The sequence below is a fragment of the Muscardinus avellanarius genome (genome assembly GCF_963383645.1).
Source record: "Muscardinus avellanarius genome assembly, chromosome: X".
NCBI classification, from domain to species: domain Eukaryota; kingdom Metazoa; phylum Chordata; class Mammalia; order Rodentia; family Gliridae; genus Muscardinus; species Muscardinus avellanarius.
In genome coordinates, this window is record NC_137792.1 from 49101614 (window position 1) to 49120370 (window position 18757).

General features: G+C 45.4%; 1 protein-coding gene and 1 pseudogene across 2 annotated transcripts in view; one reads left to right on the top strand and one right to left on the bottom strand.

Annotated features, from left to right (window-relative positions):
• On the bottom strand, positions 1-1515 carry LOC308278886 (germ cell-less protein-like 1; the record flags this gene model as incomplete). The annotated part of the gene is made up of 1 exon (XM_080718882.1): positions 1-1515. One exon carries the CDS (start codon positions 1513-1515, stop codon positions 1-3), a length of 1515 nt encoding a protein of 504 aa, XP_080575008.1.
• The window catches only part of LOC308278887 (stromal membrane-associated protein 1-like), a 26914-nt pseudogene continuing 9670 nt past the window's right edge, over positions 1514-18757 (top strand). The window contains exons 1-3 of the transcript in view: positions 1514-1620; positions 14473-14482; positions 16548-17924. The product of the transcript in view is annotated as a stromal membrane-associated protein 1-like (transcript). The remainder of the gene's footprint in view (positions 1621-14472; positions 14483-16547; positions 17925-18757) is intronic.

The window sequence follows — 18757 nt, forward strand, 5'->3', positions numbered from 1 at the left end:
TTACAGGGTTCCCCCTCTCTGGGCAGAGCTACTCTCTGGGGCAAGGTACAGGAAGTTACATGCTAAGTATATGGGAAAGATCAAGTCTTGGTTCTGTAAATTCACTACCTCTAGTTCTTGATCTTTTCTTAGGGAAAGGATCTGATACTCTGTTTCCTTCCTGAAAACAGCTCTTCCAGCCCTGTCTAAGGAGACCAGACGGAGGCGGAATGCGACTTTTCTCTGCCAGAGTAAGCTGACCCCCAGGCCACAGGATTTTCTTAGTGCACTGCGACGGAATATAATGCGCCGGTTGACATAGCATACCACCAGGTCCCAGCCAAAGTTAAAGCCTGTCCACTTCCAGGTGCATTGCTCATCTCTTCGGACCTGGCCCCCACACCGCATGCTGTTGCCCTGTACATCAGACACCAAGACATTCATGGGCCCGAGCTCCCTGGTCTGCTCAGCCAGGAGAAGTGTTAGCCACTGCTCTTTATATACTGGAGTCAACCACGTGGCAGGGATCAGTGCATCCTGATCAATAATATGCGCTGAAGGAAGGTCGCAGATTATGTAGGCAAGCCTCAACTTCTGAAACACAGGTATGAAGGCTCTGCCTTGCTCCGTCTCCAGAAAAGGGGTACCCTCCGACTCCCTTCTGTAATTGGCAAACCACAAGTTAGCATCGGGCAGTAGTGATCTTCTTGTACCCCTCCAGGTGGGCTGCAGCTGCAGGAACATCCACTTTTTTAGTATGCTGTATACGTCCATCTCCACCTCCATCACAAAAAGTTCGGAAGAGGCAATGATCTCCTTCATGAGGTCTAGATTGACATCTAGCAATAGCTCCTCACTGGTGTGGGTCATCAAGTTGTCTAACAACCACTGGAGGCAAATGGCCTTGATATTCTTTAGTCCATAGTTCTCAGCAGAATAGTAGTAGTTGCACACAGTCTGGGTACTAACAGTGTCTTTCATGATATCCCCACACTGCTGAATTAAATCATCCAACTGCAACATGCTGGCAGTTGCCAGGATGGCAATGACTCGAGAAGGATGAATAACAATGGCTTCATGGTACAAGGAGCCCAACACTTCGTTCAGAGCCTCACGATCAATGTTCTCGTCAGGCATCTGTATCTCAATGGTATTCATGTTTGTCTCCCGCCAAGCACCGCTGAACATGCTAGCAAAGTACCCTGACTGGCACAGATAGACTCTGTGAAGGCTCCACTCCTCCCCCAGTGCCCGGATTTGAATATCACTACCTTCACCTCTCAGGAAGAGCGCCTCATAAAGTGACCTGGACCTGTCCCTGGCACGTTCCCTGCGAGGAGTTTTTGCTAGGGGTCCTCCACGGTTGTTCCTCCGCTTTCGGCCTCGCGGAGTGGCGGGGAGTTGGGGCTCCTCACGCTCCTCCTGCCGTACCGCCGCTCCGCCTGCCGCCACTGCCTCCTCATTTCTGGCGGCACCTTGTTCTTCTGGGGCTCGCCTTCCCCTGAACCACAGCATTCGACTACTTATTGCTCCCATGATTTGTATATCAAGGTCACAAAAGTCTATTTCCACTTTTAGAGGCAAAAGCACAACGCAGAGTGCCGCTGAGTACCGGCTGCACGTGCAAACGTCCTTACGTCCGTGCGTGCGTACGTCCGTACGTGAGTGCGTGCATGCGCACGTGCGTGCGCACGTGCGCGCGCCGCTGTCCTTACATCGATGCGTCAACTCCTTAAGTCGACGCATCGATCGTCAACGCATCGATTGACAACGCATCAACTAGACGCCAAACCAAGCAATGCCCCACTTTGCCCCCATCCCTGTTAAACAATGGCTCCCCGAACCTGGGCGGACCGCAAAGTGCATCATGTTCCCCACAACACTTGCTGTAGGGGTCCCTGCTTGGGTTGATGGCCAAACTGAGATCCTTTTGTATACATTTCTCTCATTAATTTCAAGAACATAACTAGCACTTCCCCTTTCGAAAATATTTAGGAATTAGCCCTTTGGGGAGAATTACATTTCGTTTCCAGCTTTTTCTCCATGCATCTATATTTCTTATTAACTTCTTGTCAGTTAAGTCAATATATAATTTTCCATGATAAAGGTGATAATTTTGCTTCCATTTCTACTTTGCTTTTCCAGCTTTTTTATTTTAATAGTGCTATCAGTAATATAGCACTTTAAAACTGTGCGTGTAACTAAATCAGATGTAGAGTTAATTCTTTCATTATACCCAAATGTCTAAACCTTTAACTCTGGGGAACATCTTATGTTCCCAGGATACACACATTTTTTCCTTTCCAACCCTTCATATACCTACTCCGCTACTCTTAGAGAAACTTTTTTTTAAAGGAGTCTTCTTTTTGTCTTTTTTTTTTTTTTTTCAGTACTAGGGATGGAATCCAGAAGCATTCTACCTCCAAGCTACACCCTAGCCCTATTTTTTAGTCTTTACTTTAAAACGGGGTCTCACTGAGTTGCAACGGGACTCACTAAGTAGTAGCTTAGGCTGTCTAAAAACCCAGATCCTCCTGTTTCAGCCTCCCAAATGCTGGGATTACAAGTATGCACCACTACGCCTGAGAAACTCTTATTTATTTTTAATTTATTTTGTTGCGGGTTTGGGGATGTAACCCAGGGGCGTTTGACCTCCAAGCTACACCCCCTGCCCTATTTTTTATTCTTAATTTTTGAAATTCTTAATTTTTGAAACTGGTTTCAAAAGTTGCAGAGGGCCTCACTAAGTGGCTGAGGCTGGCCGCGAACCGCGATTCTCTGGTCTCAGCCTCCCAAATGCTGGGATTACAAGCGTGCGCCACCACGCCCGATAAGAAACTCTATAATTTGATTTAGTGCATGTGGAAGGAATAGTTTGACTTCTTTCAGTTGGTATTTTCAGGGCTGCCCTGCTCCACATATTACGGTCACCACCACCACTGACTTTATTCTATTGCTCCCTCGTCCTCATTTCCTACCGCTGAGTATAAAAATTTATTTTGCCTGGTTTCTCACTATGTAAACCCACCTAGACTGCACAGATTATCTTCTTGTTGCCTGTTTTTCATCCTAAGAACATCTTGAAGTCAATTAGACTTGACTTTAGTTTTTCTTAGCATTTTAATTCCAGAAAGGTATTTCAAAGTTCACAATACCTTATTTTGGGAATGGAGTAACAGGAAGCAGTTTGATTCAATGAACATATTCCTGTAGTAAATGTATTTAAATATGGCATACAGTCATGAATTATTTGAGCACCAGAAAATACTCTTTAAGAAAGTTGATAGCCTTGGAGTTTAAAAATGCTTGATAGTCACAGTGTATTTGGGGGCTGTGTGTATAGTTCAGTGGTGAGTACTTGCATAGTATGTGCAAAGCCCTGAGTTTCCCAGCACTGCAAAATGCAAATGTGTTTGGAAAGTGTACCACTATTAGGAAATGGCCTAAAATTTTTGAAAAAGAAGTTATGGTTATTAATATACATATAAAAAATCAGCTTATAGAAAGTGGAGTTCAGCTCTATAAAAATGAAAAGCAGTTAGTGCCTGGTTACTGCCAGGCACTCAAGTAGCTGTTATAATGCAAAGTGCCCTCACTAAAAGTAATTAGCAAGTGGAGAGATGAGTTGGGACCTATACTTTTACATTCTAAAAATAGGTTTGCATAATAAATGATATCTAGCAAGAAGCTAAGAATTCACCAAGAGTATGGGAGGAGGGTACTGCCCTTTGTGAAAGGGGAGCAGATACCATGGGGCCTTTGACCTTGTGAATCATTTGGGTCCTAACAAAGAAACCTAGGCTTACACCTGCAGTTAGGCGGAAAGGGTTTTTTTTTTTTTTTTTTTTTTTTTTTTTTTTTTTTTTTTGCCAGACCTGAAATCCCCATAAGTATAACAAAAGAGGCCTGCAGAGAGTTGTGGGGCAGACTTACACCTAGGTCATAGGATTACATGGTAGAGAAAGATGGGGGACTATGTATCTATAAAAGCTGTTTTATATTTTGAACTCCGGTGACTTCATTTCAGGCCACCTCCTATACTATCCTGGGATATTATATGCTGTAAACTGTTTCCTGTATTTCTATCTTTGTAATAATTAACTCATTTAAGTTTTCAGCAAGAGTTTGGACTAGTGTATATTTATCCTAGTTCAGGACAAGAACCCATGGCTATGGGAAAAGTTTCTTGGAAAGACTAGTTCCTGCTGAAGAATACAACGGTAATCTAACCTGTGGAATGGAATGACTTTGAACTACTATGAGAAGTACTTGGCAGTTGGAAATGGTGTCAAAGGATAGGAATTCAAACCTAGTAATACACCAGCTAAAGTAGAAGGTGTTTGTCTAAAGTGCAGAGACACATCAATCAGGATTTGAATATTTTGTTCTTTACTACTTCTAATTTAGGAACTGTCCCATTCTTCTTCCTTTGAAACATTCTACTAGCTTTCATTTCATTGAGCATTTCATTGAGTGATTTTTTTGGTGAAGGAATGTCATAAAATTCAAAACTTTAAGAGTCTATACAAATAATAAGTGTATACTTGAAAAGAGTATAAAAAATTAAAAGAAGAAAACAAAACAGATGAACATATTTAAATATTTCCTTAGTTACAACCAGATTTTGACTTATGATTTTTTTGGTGTGTGGTACAGAGGCTTTCTACTTCCAGGATATACTCCCAGACCCATTTTATATTTTATTTGGAAATAGGGTCTCACTAAGTTGCTGAGAGCCTCACTAAGTAGCTGAGGCTGGCTTTGTACCTGTGCGATCCTCCTGTCTCAGCCTCCCAAGTGCGGGGATTACAATCGTGTGCCACCACGTCCGGCTGACTTATGATTTATATTTATTTTCCCAATTAAATTTAATTCTGTGCCACTCAGCGAAGAAATTATTTTTGAACCTTTACTTTTTCTTCCTTGAGGTAACTAATTTAGAGTGATAATATTAAGTGGTTTAGTCAGAGTGCCCCAGCTGCACATTTTGATATCTGTCCTTAATCTTTCATTTCCACCTGTAGTGTTCCCTCATGCTTCATATACCTAAACAAATTCAGAGAACAAGCCTCCTTTCTATGTTTTATTTTATTTGGGGGTAGGGTTGTAAAATTTTCTTTTTTCCTTTCTTCTTCCATTTGATCCAAGGCAATAAAATTGTGAAATACATAAAACATAGACATCACCACAGACCAGTTATCGTGCTCATATACAAATGAACCAAGCATTAACTAATGACACTTGGGTTTCAGAACGTGACCACCTCAACATTAAAACTTCCACACAGCTGGGCGTAGTGGCACACGCTTGTAATTCCAGCATTTGGGAGGCTGAGACCAGAGGACAGCCTCAGCTACCTAGTGAGGCCCTCTGCAACTCAGTGAGACCAGGTTTCAAAATAAACAATAAAAAATAGGGCAGGGGGTGTAGCTTGGAGGTTGAATGCCCCTGGGTTCCACCCCCAGACCCACAAAAAAAAAATACTTCCATACAAAGCCGGGCGTGGTGGCACACACTTGTAATCCCAGTACTTGGAAGGCTGAGACAGGAGGATCACACAGGTTCAAAGCCAGCCTCAGCTACTTAATGAGGCTCTGAGCAACTTAGTGAGACCCTGTTTCCAAATAAAATAGAAAATAGGTCTGGGAGTATAGCCCAGAGGTAGAAAGCCTCTGTACCACCAAAAAAAAAAAAAAAAAAAAAAACACAAAAAACACAAAACAAAACCTTCCACACAATTTTTCATAATTATGTATAAACACACTGACCTCTCAAGAGTAAACAGTATCTACCATATTTATAAAAAAAACATGGTCTTAAATAATACTTGGAAACTTAAAAGTTAAATTTACTGATACTTTTTAGATTACAATTTTACAACTAAAGACAAAGTAGTAAAGAACAAATGTTTTTGTTTAGCAATCCTTTTGTGAAAGATCTTTTTTTGTGTGTGGTATTGGGTATTGAACTCAGGGGCATTCAACTTCCAAGCTACACATACCATGGCCCGATTTGTATTCTTTATTTTGAAATGGGGTCTCACTAAGTTGCAGAGGGCCTCACTAAGTAGCTAAGGCTGTCCATGAAACTGGATTCTTCTGTCTCAGACTCCCAAGTCTTGGGATTACAATGGTATGACACCAGGCCCAGCATGAAAGATCTTTTAAACTTATGCATTTGGCCCACTCATTTTCAACCTTAAATCATATTCTCTGTATATTTATATTGCATGTTTCGGTGGTTTTTGTTAAGTTGGGTCCTGCACTCATGTGACTTTGTGTCACATGACCTCTGCAGGGCAAGGGAGGGGCTGAAACCCCTGCGAGAATTGGGCGTTCCCGCGAGTAAACCCTCATCTCGCGAGATGCATGCCTTTAAAAGGAGAGCCCACGTCCTCTAGCTTCGGACAGGCGCGCGGGCCCCACGGTGCCTCGCCCTGATCCCCGGGAGAGCCGTGCCATTAAAACTTTACATGCCACGTGTACCGGACCTCTCTCGTGTTTTTCACACTCCGCCGTACGCACATTATTTTTATTTTACTCGCATTTAATTTTTTATTTTACTTATCATTTGGTGCCGAACCGGGAGAACTCTTGGGTCCCTCCCCATTTTTTTTTCCTTTTTTTTTCTTTCTGTTTTCTCTTTTTATTTTTACTCTTTTTGAGCCCCGGACTCTCCGACCCGCCAGCAGCTCGACTGTGAGGTCCCACACCAGCGCTCCGCTTGCAGGCGTTGCTCCCACCACTGCCGCCGCTGCTGCCCCGTGCCTGCCCGGACCGTAAGCCATCTTTTCAGCCCCGCGCTCTCCGGGAGAGCCGGCGGCCTTCTTCCAGCCACGAGCTCTGCTGAGAGCTCGCGGCCATCTTTTCAGCCCCGCGCTCTGCTGAGAGCCCGCAGCCATCTTTTCGGCCCCGCGCTCTGCTGAGAGCCAGTGGCCATCTTTTCCCGCCCATGTGCTCTCTTCCGGAGCGCCGGCGGCCATCTTCCGCGGCCACCACCGCCGGGGCGTGCAGGCTCCACCGGCCGCCAGGCTGCTAGTTCCACCCGCCCGGAGCCAGGCTCCTTGGGTGATGCTGGCACCTGTTCTACTTGCTGACCTCCTGCACGGGCCAGGACCTCTGCCTGCCGTTGGACCTCCTAAAACCGCCGTTCCCGCCTGCCCACGCCGCCCGCCGCTGGAATGGGACCGCGCCACCCGCGGACTGCGCCACACCGCGCGCCTATGTCTTCTCCGCGCTTGGCGTTGCTTAGACCCGCCTGCCGGGGCCGCCTGCCTCCTCCATCTAGGTGGCCGCCACTCTGCTAAACAGCCCCCAGCCCGCCAAGTCCAGCCTGCGCTCCAGCTGGTTCCTCCACTCGGACTTGCGCCCTGGCGCCCTTCACCCTGTGCCTGCTCACCCCTGCTGCCTGGGCCTGGCCATTCCGGTAAGCAGCCACATGGAATTACTGGGGGGGGGGGTCGCCAGCTTTGGCCCGCCATCTTGGACACGTGGAATCACTGGGGGGGCCGCCATCTTGGCCCCACCATCTTTAACCCCTCCCACCTCATGGCCTCACTGGAGGCCTCACCATCCTTAACCCCTCCCACCTCATAGCCTCACTGGAGGCCTCATCATCCTTAACCCCTCCCACCTCATGGCCTCACTGGAGGCCTTGCCATCTTTAACCCCTCCCACCTCATGGCCTCACTGGAGGCCTCGTCATCCTTAACCCCTCCCTCATGGCCTCACTGGAGGCCTTGCCATCTTTAACCCCTCCTACCTCATGGCCTCACTGGAGGCCTCGCCATCCTTAACCCCTCCCACCTCATGGCCTCACTGGAGGCCTCGCCATCCTTAACCCCTCCCACCTCATGGCCTCATTGGAGGCCTCACAATCTTTAATCCCTCCCACTTTCCACTCCTAACCAATCCTAGGAGTTGGCGGCCATCTTTCTGGCCCGAGCCAGGCAGCTTGGCACTTGCTCTGCCTGCCAACCGCCTGCGCGGGCCAGGACCTCTGCCTGCCGCTTGTACCTCCTAAAGCACCGTTCCAGCTTGGTTCTCCGGTCACCGCCGGGACCTCTGGCCGGTTTGCCCCACCCGCCCCGAGCCAGGCTCACTGGCGGTGCTCCTCGGGGCCCAGCCTCAGCGTCTGGCGTGTGCCTGGAAGCCATTTTGTCTCCACGCCGCGGGCCCGGCAAGCCATGCCGCCTGCGCACCCCCACTGATCCCACCTGCGCCAGCCGCCAGTGCCGTCCACACCAGCCACCGGCATCCGCGCGCCCTGGCTCCACCGCGCCCCCAGCAGCTTCTCAGCGCTTCTGTCACAGCCAGCGCTGGCCGACATCACTATACTCCGGTAAACTGCCTCCTTCCCTTGGTTAGCGGGTTCCGGACTTGGGTCTTCCGGTCCACTGGGACCTTAAAATCCAAGCGCTTGGTGACCCATTGTCCCATGGTCCACTGGGACCACGCTGCGGATGACCAGGTCATCCTCCGGTTTTGAGAAGGAATGAAGACGTTCTTCCCTATCTCTTAACCTCCGTTTCCGAACGATTGAGCAGGGAAATCGGGGACGCCCATTTCCTGTTCTTCATTTCCGCCCGCGAACCAATTATGGGGAGTCGAACCTTTATACTAGCAGATGCCCTGAGAGCCTGTCTGCCTTGATACGAGTTGGGAAATAGGTTGCGGTGACCCAGGAACAGTTAGGAACTTTTCTAAGTGGTCTGGTATCCCTCCAAATGCTCTCCCCCATCAGCTTCCATTTATTTTCCCGCCAGCTGCAATTTTGTGATGGCGCATAGTCGCTGCCTGGTGATGTCACAGTCGCCATCTTGGCCCGCACCAGACTGCAATTTTGCTGGGCGGCCCGCTCGGGCGCGCCCTAGGTGCTGTGGGAAACGCCGGGCCGGGGCTGGGGCGACACCCTCTGCCCATGGGGAGTCTGCGTTGCCATTCTTGCCGGACACCAGCCCCGGGACGCGCTCTTTGTGAGTATAGGTCCGTCACAGCTGACAGAACCTTAACATGGCATCTAAGTTTTAATTCAAGAGAGAAACAGGCGGAGATGGAGCATACACTCCGACTTTGCCAAAAAGCGGATCCCTGGTAGCTGCCCTTCGGCTGGCGGTGGCGGCTCAGCCCTCTGGAGCGCCACCTAGGTGTGGAGGACTGCAACAACAACTACCTCCAGGAGCCTGCCTGAAGTGGGGTAAAGCCACGCCTACCAATCAGACTGCTCAGCGTGTGGCCAGGAGGGCCACTGGAACAGTGCCCTTGGAAAAGGGTGAGCCCCAGGTGCCTCAACACAGGGGGAGCACCTTTCCAGACCAGGCCCCGCCGCTGGCCCTCCTCAGCCTGGCTGAAGACTGATGGCTCCTGGATCCCTCAACCTCCATCCTCTTTGCCAGCTCAGGGTAGCTCTCCAGGTACTGAGTAAGCCAGTCTCCTTTTTGGTCGCCTGCTCAATCTCATGATTTGTTTTTTTCTTTAATAGCCCTTGCCTGTTCAAGCCTCCTCAAGCGCACATCACTAAGCTGTCCAGGGTAACCTCCAATTCGCACTGCAGCTATGCACCCACCTGCACCCCCTTCTGGGGGACTGAACTCCCGACTCCTCCCGGCCTGGGGCCCCTGACGACGCCCCTTGACAGCAGGAAGAAGCTAGAGGGTCCAATCGTCATCCATTATCCCTACCATCAAAAGGCCGGAATGTTAAGTTGGGTCCTGCACTCATGTGACTTTGTGTCACATGACCTCTGCAGGGCAAGGGAGGGGCTGAAACCCCTGCGAGAATTGGGCGTTCCCGCGAGTAAACCCTCATCTCGCGAGATGCATGCCTTTAAAAGGAGAGCCCACGTCCTCTAGCTTCGGACAGGCGCGCGGGCCCCACGGTGCCTCGCCCTGATCCCCGGGAGAGCCGTGCCATTAAAACTTTACTTGCCATGTGTACCGGACCTCTCTCGTGTTTTTCACACTCCGCCGTACTCACTTATTTTTATTTTACTCGCATTTAATTTTTTATTTTACTTATCAGTTTTATTTTTTTATTTATTTTTATTTATTTTTTATTTTTGGTGGTACTGGGGGTTCCTGGGAGCCCTTCTACCTCTGGGCTACACTCCCAGACCTATTTTTTTATATTTTTTTAATTTGGAAACAGGGTCTCTTAAGCCAGTGTGGCTGGCTTCGAACCTGCGCAATCCTCCTATCTCTGCCTCCCAAGTGTGGGGATTACAAGCGTGCACCACCACGCCCGGGGTTTCAATGGTTTTAATAATAAATACTCGATCACTGACAATTCCTATTGTTTCATGAACTTTTACTATATTTTTCTGCACAGTCTGAATTAAATGTTTCTCAATTAATAAAAATAACAAAAAGTCTGGCAAAATTTCAACTTTATCCAGAAGGGATTAAAATTTTGACATGAAAATGGATGTGTAGACTAACTATTTTAGGCAATGTTAGGTTTCAGTGGCCACCATGAGTTATTTTCCTTAGCCCAGATAGATATCATGGGCCAGGAAATAAAGAGCCAGGACAATCAGTTGGAATTTAGTACAGAGTAAAGAAAAATTTATTATAAAAGGAAGAATAACAGTGATGTGTTTCAAAGAGATGTAAGTAGGGGGAGGAGTGGGAGAGAGAGAGAGAGAGAGAGAGAGAGAGAGAGAGAGAGAGAGAGAAGAGAGGGAGAGAGAGAGAGAGAGAAGCATCCCACCTCCACAATGAAGCAGAGTGCTGCCACCCCCATGGGCCCATGGATCTTAAATAGGTTTTATTCTAGATGGTCTTTTTTATCTGGGCTGCTAAATTCCCAGACCAATAGCTGCAATTTGTCAGCATCTACATGAAAGGATAATTGTGTTTTGTTTCTTTTTTTCAGCTTTTCCCAGGCTGTGGCCTTCTAAGTTTTAAAGTGTGTGATTTTCTTAGTGTTGGCCTTCATCTTATCTTCAATGCTATGCTGACTCAGCAGGCTTAGGACAAAAGAAGTCCAAATAACAGGCTGAGAAGAGTAAGAAGTAATAAGGTAGAATAAAATAAAATTTTATATAGAAAGGAAGGAGATGCATTGGGAAGGGAAAGAAGATAAGTTTTTAAAATCTGAAACCTTTAGTTTAACAGAACTTAGTTATTCTTCACAACGCCAGGCCCATATTTTAAATCAAATTGGGCAGGTTCAGGAAATTCCTAAGATGATTAAACCTAAGCTTCACCTTTTGTCAACATTCCCCTAGCCTCCAGAAATATCCTCCAAAAAGTCACACGTTTTGTTAAAAGTGCCCTGCACCCAACAGCCCTGACTTTCTGTCTCCTCTGGAGTCATGGCCCCAAAGGAATTCTTACCTTTTGTGAACCAGAGAGATTCATTTTTTTTTTTTTGTGGTACTGGGGTTCCTGGAAGCCCTTCTACCTCCGGGCTACACTCCCAGACCTATTTTTACATTTTCATTTTGGAAACAGGGTCTCCTACGCCAGCGCGCGCGGCTGGCTTCGAACCTGCGCGATCCTCCTGTCTCTGCCTCCCAAGCGCGGGGATTACAAGCGTGCGCCACCACGCCTGGCAACCAGAGAGATTCAAAGAAAGATGGCTGCCATCCCATGTGCCCCTGACTACCCCCTCTCAACAAGGCTCATATACTATAAGGAGTAGAGCTCAAAAGAACTCTGAGCCATTTTTCTGGGCCATTTGGAGTCATTTTGATCCATTTTTTGCCCAATTTGAGCCATATTTTCGGCCATTTTGGGGCCATTTGGGACTATTTAGGGGCGACTCTGGGGCAGCTTTTGCAGTTCTTGCAACTCTTTTTCTCTCTCCCTGGGCTGCTTAGTACTCTTTTGGGATGGTCTTTGTTTTCCCTGAACATGTATTCTTACTTTACTTTAATTAAAACCTCTGCCTTTATCTGTGTTAAAATTTTTTCGCCATGGAAGCCAAGAACGCACAAAAGTTATCATGTTATCCATGACAGGAAGCAGCCCATTTTAACTTTTATTTATTTATTTATTTATTTATTTTGCGGTACTGTTTTTTTTTTTTTTTGGTGGTACTGGGGTTGAGCCCTTCTACCTCCGGGCTACACTCCCAGACCTATTTTATATCTTTTATTTGGAAACAGGGTCTCTTAAACCAGAGAGGCTGACTTCGAACCTTCGAACCTGCGTGATCCTCCTGTCTCCGCCTCCCAAACGCAGGGATTACTAGCATGTGCCACCACGCCCTGCTCATTTTAACTTTTTAAATGCCTGTTCTGAGCTGGGCGTGGTGGCACACGCTTGTAATTCCAGCATTCGAGAGGCTGAGACCTGGAGGATCGAGGTTTGCGGACAGCCTCAGCTACTTAGTGAGGCCCTCTGCAACTCAGTGAGACCCAGTTTTAAAATAAAGAATAAAAAATAGGGTAGGGGGTGTAGCTTGGAGGTCGAATGCCCGTGGATTCCATCTCCAGACCTGACCAAAAAAAAAAAAAAAAAAAAATGAAGTAACTTATCCATTCCCAGTTGAGAATGAGTAGTTAAGTCTCATTGAAGCTATTTATTTCTGGTATTTATAATTTTGCCAAGAGAGTACAAGATGTGAGAGCAGTCTCAGTATTTTTACAATCCTTTTTTATACAGGGCACCTAGAGAGAGGGGTGGCTAGGGGCAAATGGCAAAATGGGATGTTGGATCTTCTTCCTTTGAATTTTCAGGCTGACAAAAGGTGAAAATTCCCTTGAGATAAGAATCCCAGGAAGTAGAGGCATTAATCCTGGTACAGGGCAAATGTGTGACTTCCTCTGGGGTCTTCCTCCCAGGGAATCCAAGCAAGCAGATGGGAGAGGAGCTTTTGACAAAAGATGAAACCTTTTTTTGAAACCTAATCTTCTCAGGAATTTCAAGTATAAAAGTAGGCCATTATGATTAAAAGTATGGCTCATTCAGGGCTTTTGTCTAAGAGTGGGAAAGCTCTGTAAAGTAAAACTAAGGATTATGAAGTTTTTAGATTTATTTATTTATTTTTTTTATTTTTGATGGTACAGGGGTTCCTGGAAACCCTTCTACCTCCGGGCTGCACTCCCAGACCTATTTTTATACGATTTTATTTGGAAACAGGGTCTCTTAAGCCAGCATGGCTGGCTTCGAACCTGCGTGATCCTCCTGTCTCTGCCTCCCAAGCGCGGGGATTACAAGCGTGCGCCACCACAACTGGCCCCAGCTAAGTTTTTAGAGTTTGTTTTTTTTTTTGGTTTTTTTTTTGCAGGTGTGGGGATGGAACCCAGGAATATTTGACCTCCGAGCTACACCCCGTGCCCAATTTTTTTGTTTGTTTAGTTTGAAACCGGGTCTCACTGAGTTGCAGAGGGCCTCACTAAGTAGCTGAGGCTGGCTGCAAACCATGATCCTCTGGTCTCAGCCTCCCAAATGCTGGGATTACAAGCTTGCGCCACCACGCCCGGCAAATTTTAAATTTTAAAACTAAATTTTCCTTTCCTTCCCAATTTGCCTCCTTCCTACTGAAACGGGGGTTTCTTGAGAGAAAACCCCGGCGATTCTTGTGTACGGAGAGTGAAGAGTTTGTTGATTAGGAAATTCAGGATGGCTTTGTGAAGCTCTGGCCTTATCTCCTGAGCCTTTGGAATTTCAGGCATTTTTCGCCCCTCAGGAGACTCAGGAAATTAACTTTTTCTACCTAGGCCTTTTCCCTATCTGCCTATTTCCTTTCTACCTCCTCACTACCTAATATTTTATTTCTTCTAACCTTACTCAATTTGAGTTATTTCTACTCAAATGTCGTTTTGTTTTGTTTTGGTACTGGGGATTGAACCCAGGGGCATTCTACCTCCAAGCTACAACCCAGCCCTATTTTTTATTTTTTATTTGAAAAACAGTGTCTTGCTAGGTTGGTAAGAATCTCACTACTTGCTGAGGCTGTCCTCAAACCTGTGATTCTTCTGTCTCAGCTTTCCAAGTACTGTGATTATAGACATGAGCCACCAAGCCCAGCTTCAAATAAAAGTAGTAAGTAAAAGTAGTAAAAGTAGTAGTAAATAAAGTAGGAGTCAGTAATCATTTGAATATGGTTAGCTATTCCATGTACAGTTTGCTCTGTGTATATATGTGCTTATTATATTTATTAATTCCCTATGACAGTTTTTCTTCTCTTGAGAGAGAAACTAGCTTCTGTAATGGTTTGGGCTTTCACCCTGGGTTCTTGTTCTTAGCTAGTTTAGAAAAAATAACCAGAACTACACTGCTGCAAGCTTAAGCAAAGTTTCATTATTACAGTGGTAGAAATAAGGGACAGAACAATCAAAGCACTACATCAGAGGGACACAGTAGAGTGCCCTGAAAATAAGACACTGAAATCTCTCAACACATATTTTTATAAGAATTCATTATCTCTTTTCTCCCATCCTGCTTAGCCCAGTAGACCTCTTTTCCCATCAAATGCAGGTGAAACCCTGCCAGTTATCTCTCCTGTGTAAGCCTTTTCTGTTAGCCTATTTTGTTCATCCTCACAGGGACAGACAGGTATGACATCACTGATAAAAAGGTTTTACTTAGTTAGCAAGGTCAGAGGCTACATGGTATATGCCCACTTTGTGTTTTGTTTTTACGCTTACTTAAAAGCGTGTATTAGCCGGGCGTGGTGGCGCACGCTTGTAATCCCAGCATTCGGGAGGCTGAGACCCGGAGGATCGCAGTTCACGGACAGCCTCAGCTACTTAGTGAGGCCCTCTGCAACTCAGTGAGACCCGGTTTCAAAAAATAAATAATAAAAATTAGGGCAGGAGCTGTAGCTCCGAGGTCAAATGCCCCTGGGTTCCATCCCCAGACCAGCAAAAAAAAAAAGCATGTAGTGTGCACCTCTGTCCTTGGTGAGTTCTCAACTTTTTCCTGTTTCTGCTAGTAGTTACTTATTATGTTAAAAACTTGTTTTATAATAAAAAAGACTTTTTTTTTGGTGGTACTGGGGGTGAAATCCAGAGGCTTTCTACCTCTGGGTTATACTCCCAGCCCTATTTTATATTTTTATTTGGAAATAGGGTCTCATTAAGTTGCTGAGAGCCTCACTAAGTAGCTGAGGCTGGCTTCGAAACTGTGCAATCCTCCTATCTCAGCCTCCCAAGCGTGGGTATTACAAGCATGTGCCACCACGCCCGGCTTAAAAAAAAAAAAACTTTTTTATAGTCATTTAAAGTATGGAGGTTTGGGGCTATAACTATTTTGTGTTATCAGTAATTAATATTGGGTTAATATCGCTTACTTTCTCCTCTTCTAAATTTAGTCTAAACTATCGTGAGAATCTATATAATTCTTTTACTAAGTTTAGATGTTTGTGTTTTAACATTCAATGTTCAGCTAGGCTAACAGCCAACTTTTAGCTGACCAAGGTCAATCCTGGCTGCAGCTCTTGGCTGATAGCTTAGAGGCAGAGAACAGGATTTTATTGTTCTGCCTCAATATGAAATCTTGTTCTTATTAGCAGTTAATACAGTTCTTATGAACAATCAATACAGGTTCAGTCCCCATCAATTTTGATCAATATGCTATGAGACAGTTAAGTCTCTTCTAAGATCAGAAGCTGGCTAATTTTCAATAAAGGGAGGAAAAATACTTATGTAGAATGACAAAGTTTAAGTTTAGCAAAGTAGTGACTTTTATTTAAAATTACATGTATCAAAATTACAGCAGAAAGACTAGTGATACCATCTGAACAAAAGCAAAGATTTACTGGTATAACAATGAATAAAATATCAACACTCTCTAGAGAGAATTAAGTAATTATCCAAAAGTTGCAAATCTGATTGCAATACATCTTCCAACGTCTTCTGTACCCTAGTGGCTTCCTCCCTTTCTGCCAGCTGCGCATTTGAAGCCATTCATATTTGTTGCCTGGAGTTCCAATAGGAAATTCTTGTTTTTCTCTTCACCTTGGTTAGACTGAACAAATACAGTTACACTGTTAACATTCTAAAACTTAATAAGATGGAATGATGCCATCTTCTTTAATACACTCTCTGAGGTTAGAGCTTGAGTTGGTTCACTTTTTTCTGCCTCTTCACAATCCATAGACTGTGGCAGGATGATAAAAATCGTTACATATTTAGGACATTGACCATTATTTGGCCCTTGAAATTCATGGAATAAAGCTTAACAGTTTGAATGAATGCCACAAATAATATGTATCTGTTTATCACAGTTAGATTCCAAAAAACTTCTTTTTGTAAATAGTTGTCAAAAGCACTTCCTTTGCTTTTTTTTTTTTTTTTTTTTTTTTGGTGGTACTGGGGTTCCTGGAAGCCCTTCTACCTCCGGGCTACACTCCCAGACCTATTTTTACATTTTTATTTGGAAACAGGGTCTCCTAAGCCAGCGCGTGCAGCTGGCTTAGAAACTGTGCGGTCCTCCTGTCTCTGCCTCCCAAGCGCGGGGATTACAGGCGTGCGCCACCACCATGCCCGGCTTTCCTTTGCTTTCTTTAAGACATTCACAGCTTGAGGGCAGGCGGGGCCAGGAGGCAGGACCTGTAGGCCCGCCATTGCAGCTCCTCCTCTCCAGGCCCCTGTTGCCTCAGCCAGGGCTCTGAGCCCAGCTCCAGAGATGGGGCTCCTGCTGGGAGAAGGCTCAGAATCCGAAGAAGCACCAGCTCATCCTGTCCAAACTGCTGAAGGAGGAGGACAAGTACTGCGCTGCTGACTGCAAGGCCACAGGTCCCCGATGGGCTTCCTGGAATATTGATGTATTTATTTGCATCAGATGTGCTGGAATTCATAGAAATCTTGGGGTTCGGATATTCAGGGTCAAGTCAGTTAACCTAGACCAATGGACACCAGAACAGATACTGTGCATGCAAGATACGGGAAATAACTAAAGTATGACTACTCTATGAAGCCAATCTCCCAGAGAACTTTCGGAGACCACAGACAGATCAAGCAGTAGAATTTTTATCAGAGATAAATATGAAAAGAAGAAATATTATGATAAAAATGCTATAGCTATTACAAATAAAGAAAGGGAAAAAAGAAGGAAAAGAAAAAGAGCCAGGAAAGCCTGGAAAACCACTTACTACTGAAAAGCTGCAGAAGAAAGGTCAACAATTGGAGCCAAAAAAAAAGCACCAGCACTAAAAAAAAAAAAAAAAAAAAAAAAAAAAAAGAATGCAGAGCTAGGACTTGACAGTCCTCCTGAAGCTCCAGTGACCAATGGAAATACAGCCACAGTACCAGTCCTGTATGCTGATCTGGACATCTTTGAACCAATGATTTCTAATCCTTTACCCAGCAAATATTATGCTCCCAGCTCAGGGGACATCATCTGTACCAGCAGCTGCCACCCTATCTACAGTAACATCTGGGGAATATGGATCTATTCACTGAACAAACTACAAAATCAGAAGAAGCAGCAAAGAAACAACTCTCCAAAGACTCCATCTGATCTCTGCATGGCACAGGAACCATTCAACAGCAAAGCACTCTTGGTGTGTTTATGGGACCCACAAATTTACCATTTACCTCACAAGTACCTACTTACTGCCTTTCAAGGTTTTCCATTGATGGGCATGCCTGAAGCGCCCGGCCTCATGGGAAATGTGATGGGACAGAATACAAGCATGATGGTGGGCATGCCCATGCCCAATGGGTGCATGGGAAATGCACAGACTGGGGTGATGTCACTTCCTCAGAATGTTGTTAGCCCCCAGGGAGGATTCGTGGGACAGATGGGAGCATTGCGGAGTAAGTTCGGCCTGCTGTGCACTCAAAAGCCCCAGTGGAGCCTCTCACAGATGAATCAGCAAACAGCTGGCATAAATATTTCAAGTGCAACCCCTACAGCAGTGTCTGGCCAGTCCCCCAGCACAAGAGCAGGATGGTCTGGAAGCTCATAGGTTCAGTCTCAGCACACAGCTGTGGAAATTAGCTACAGCACACTGTTTCATCCAGAACCACCACCTGACATTCCTCGCTAAAATGTATCTAGTTCCCCTGTTTACTTATGTTCATATATATTTCTTCTTTCTCTCCCATTTGTCCATATTAAGAATTACTTGAAGCCGGGCGTGGTGGTGCACACTTATAATACCCGCGCTTGGGAGGCTGAGACAGGAGGATCACTTAGGTTCGAAGCCAGCCTCACAGCAACTTAGTGAGACCCTGTTTCCAAATAAAAATATAAAATAGGGGTGGGAGTATAGCCCGGAGGTAGAAAGCCTCTGGGTTCCACCCCCAGTACCAAAAAAAAAAGAATAAAAGAATTACTTGATTGACTGTGTTGGTCTGTACTGATTAAATTTGATGTGGTAGAAAAAAATGGACATTCACAACAGCCTTGTTAATAGAAGGCATTAAATCTATATAGCCTTTTGGAATCATTGCTTCCAGTATCATTTTTCCTCTACCCCCCCCAACATCTGCTCCTTGATATTGATAAATTCTTTGTTTCAGTAAAAAACTGTAAGTGTTGCTGATACATTGTTGATAGCAGCTGTTGCCTGACACTGATATACATCTATTTCCAAGAAAGCAGCCTGTGGAACCCAGCTTGGTGACGCACACTTGTAATCCCAGCATTCGGTAGGCTGAGATGGGAGAATTGCAGTTCACAGACAGCCTCAGCTACTTAGTGAGGCCCTCTGCAACTCAGTGAGACCCTGTTTCAAAATAAAAAAAGAATAAAAAATAGGGCAGGGGGTATAGCTTGGAGGTCGAATTCCCTGGGTTCCATCCTCAGACCTAAAAAAAAAAGGAAAGAAAGAAAGAAAGAAAGAAAGAAAGAAAGAAAGAAAGAAAGAAAGAAAGAAAGAAA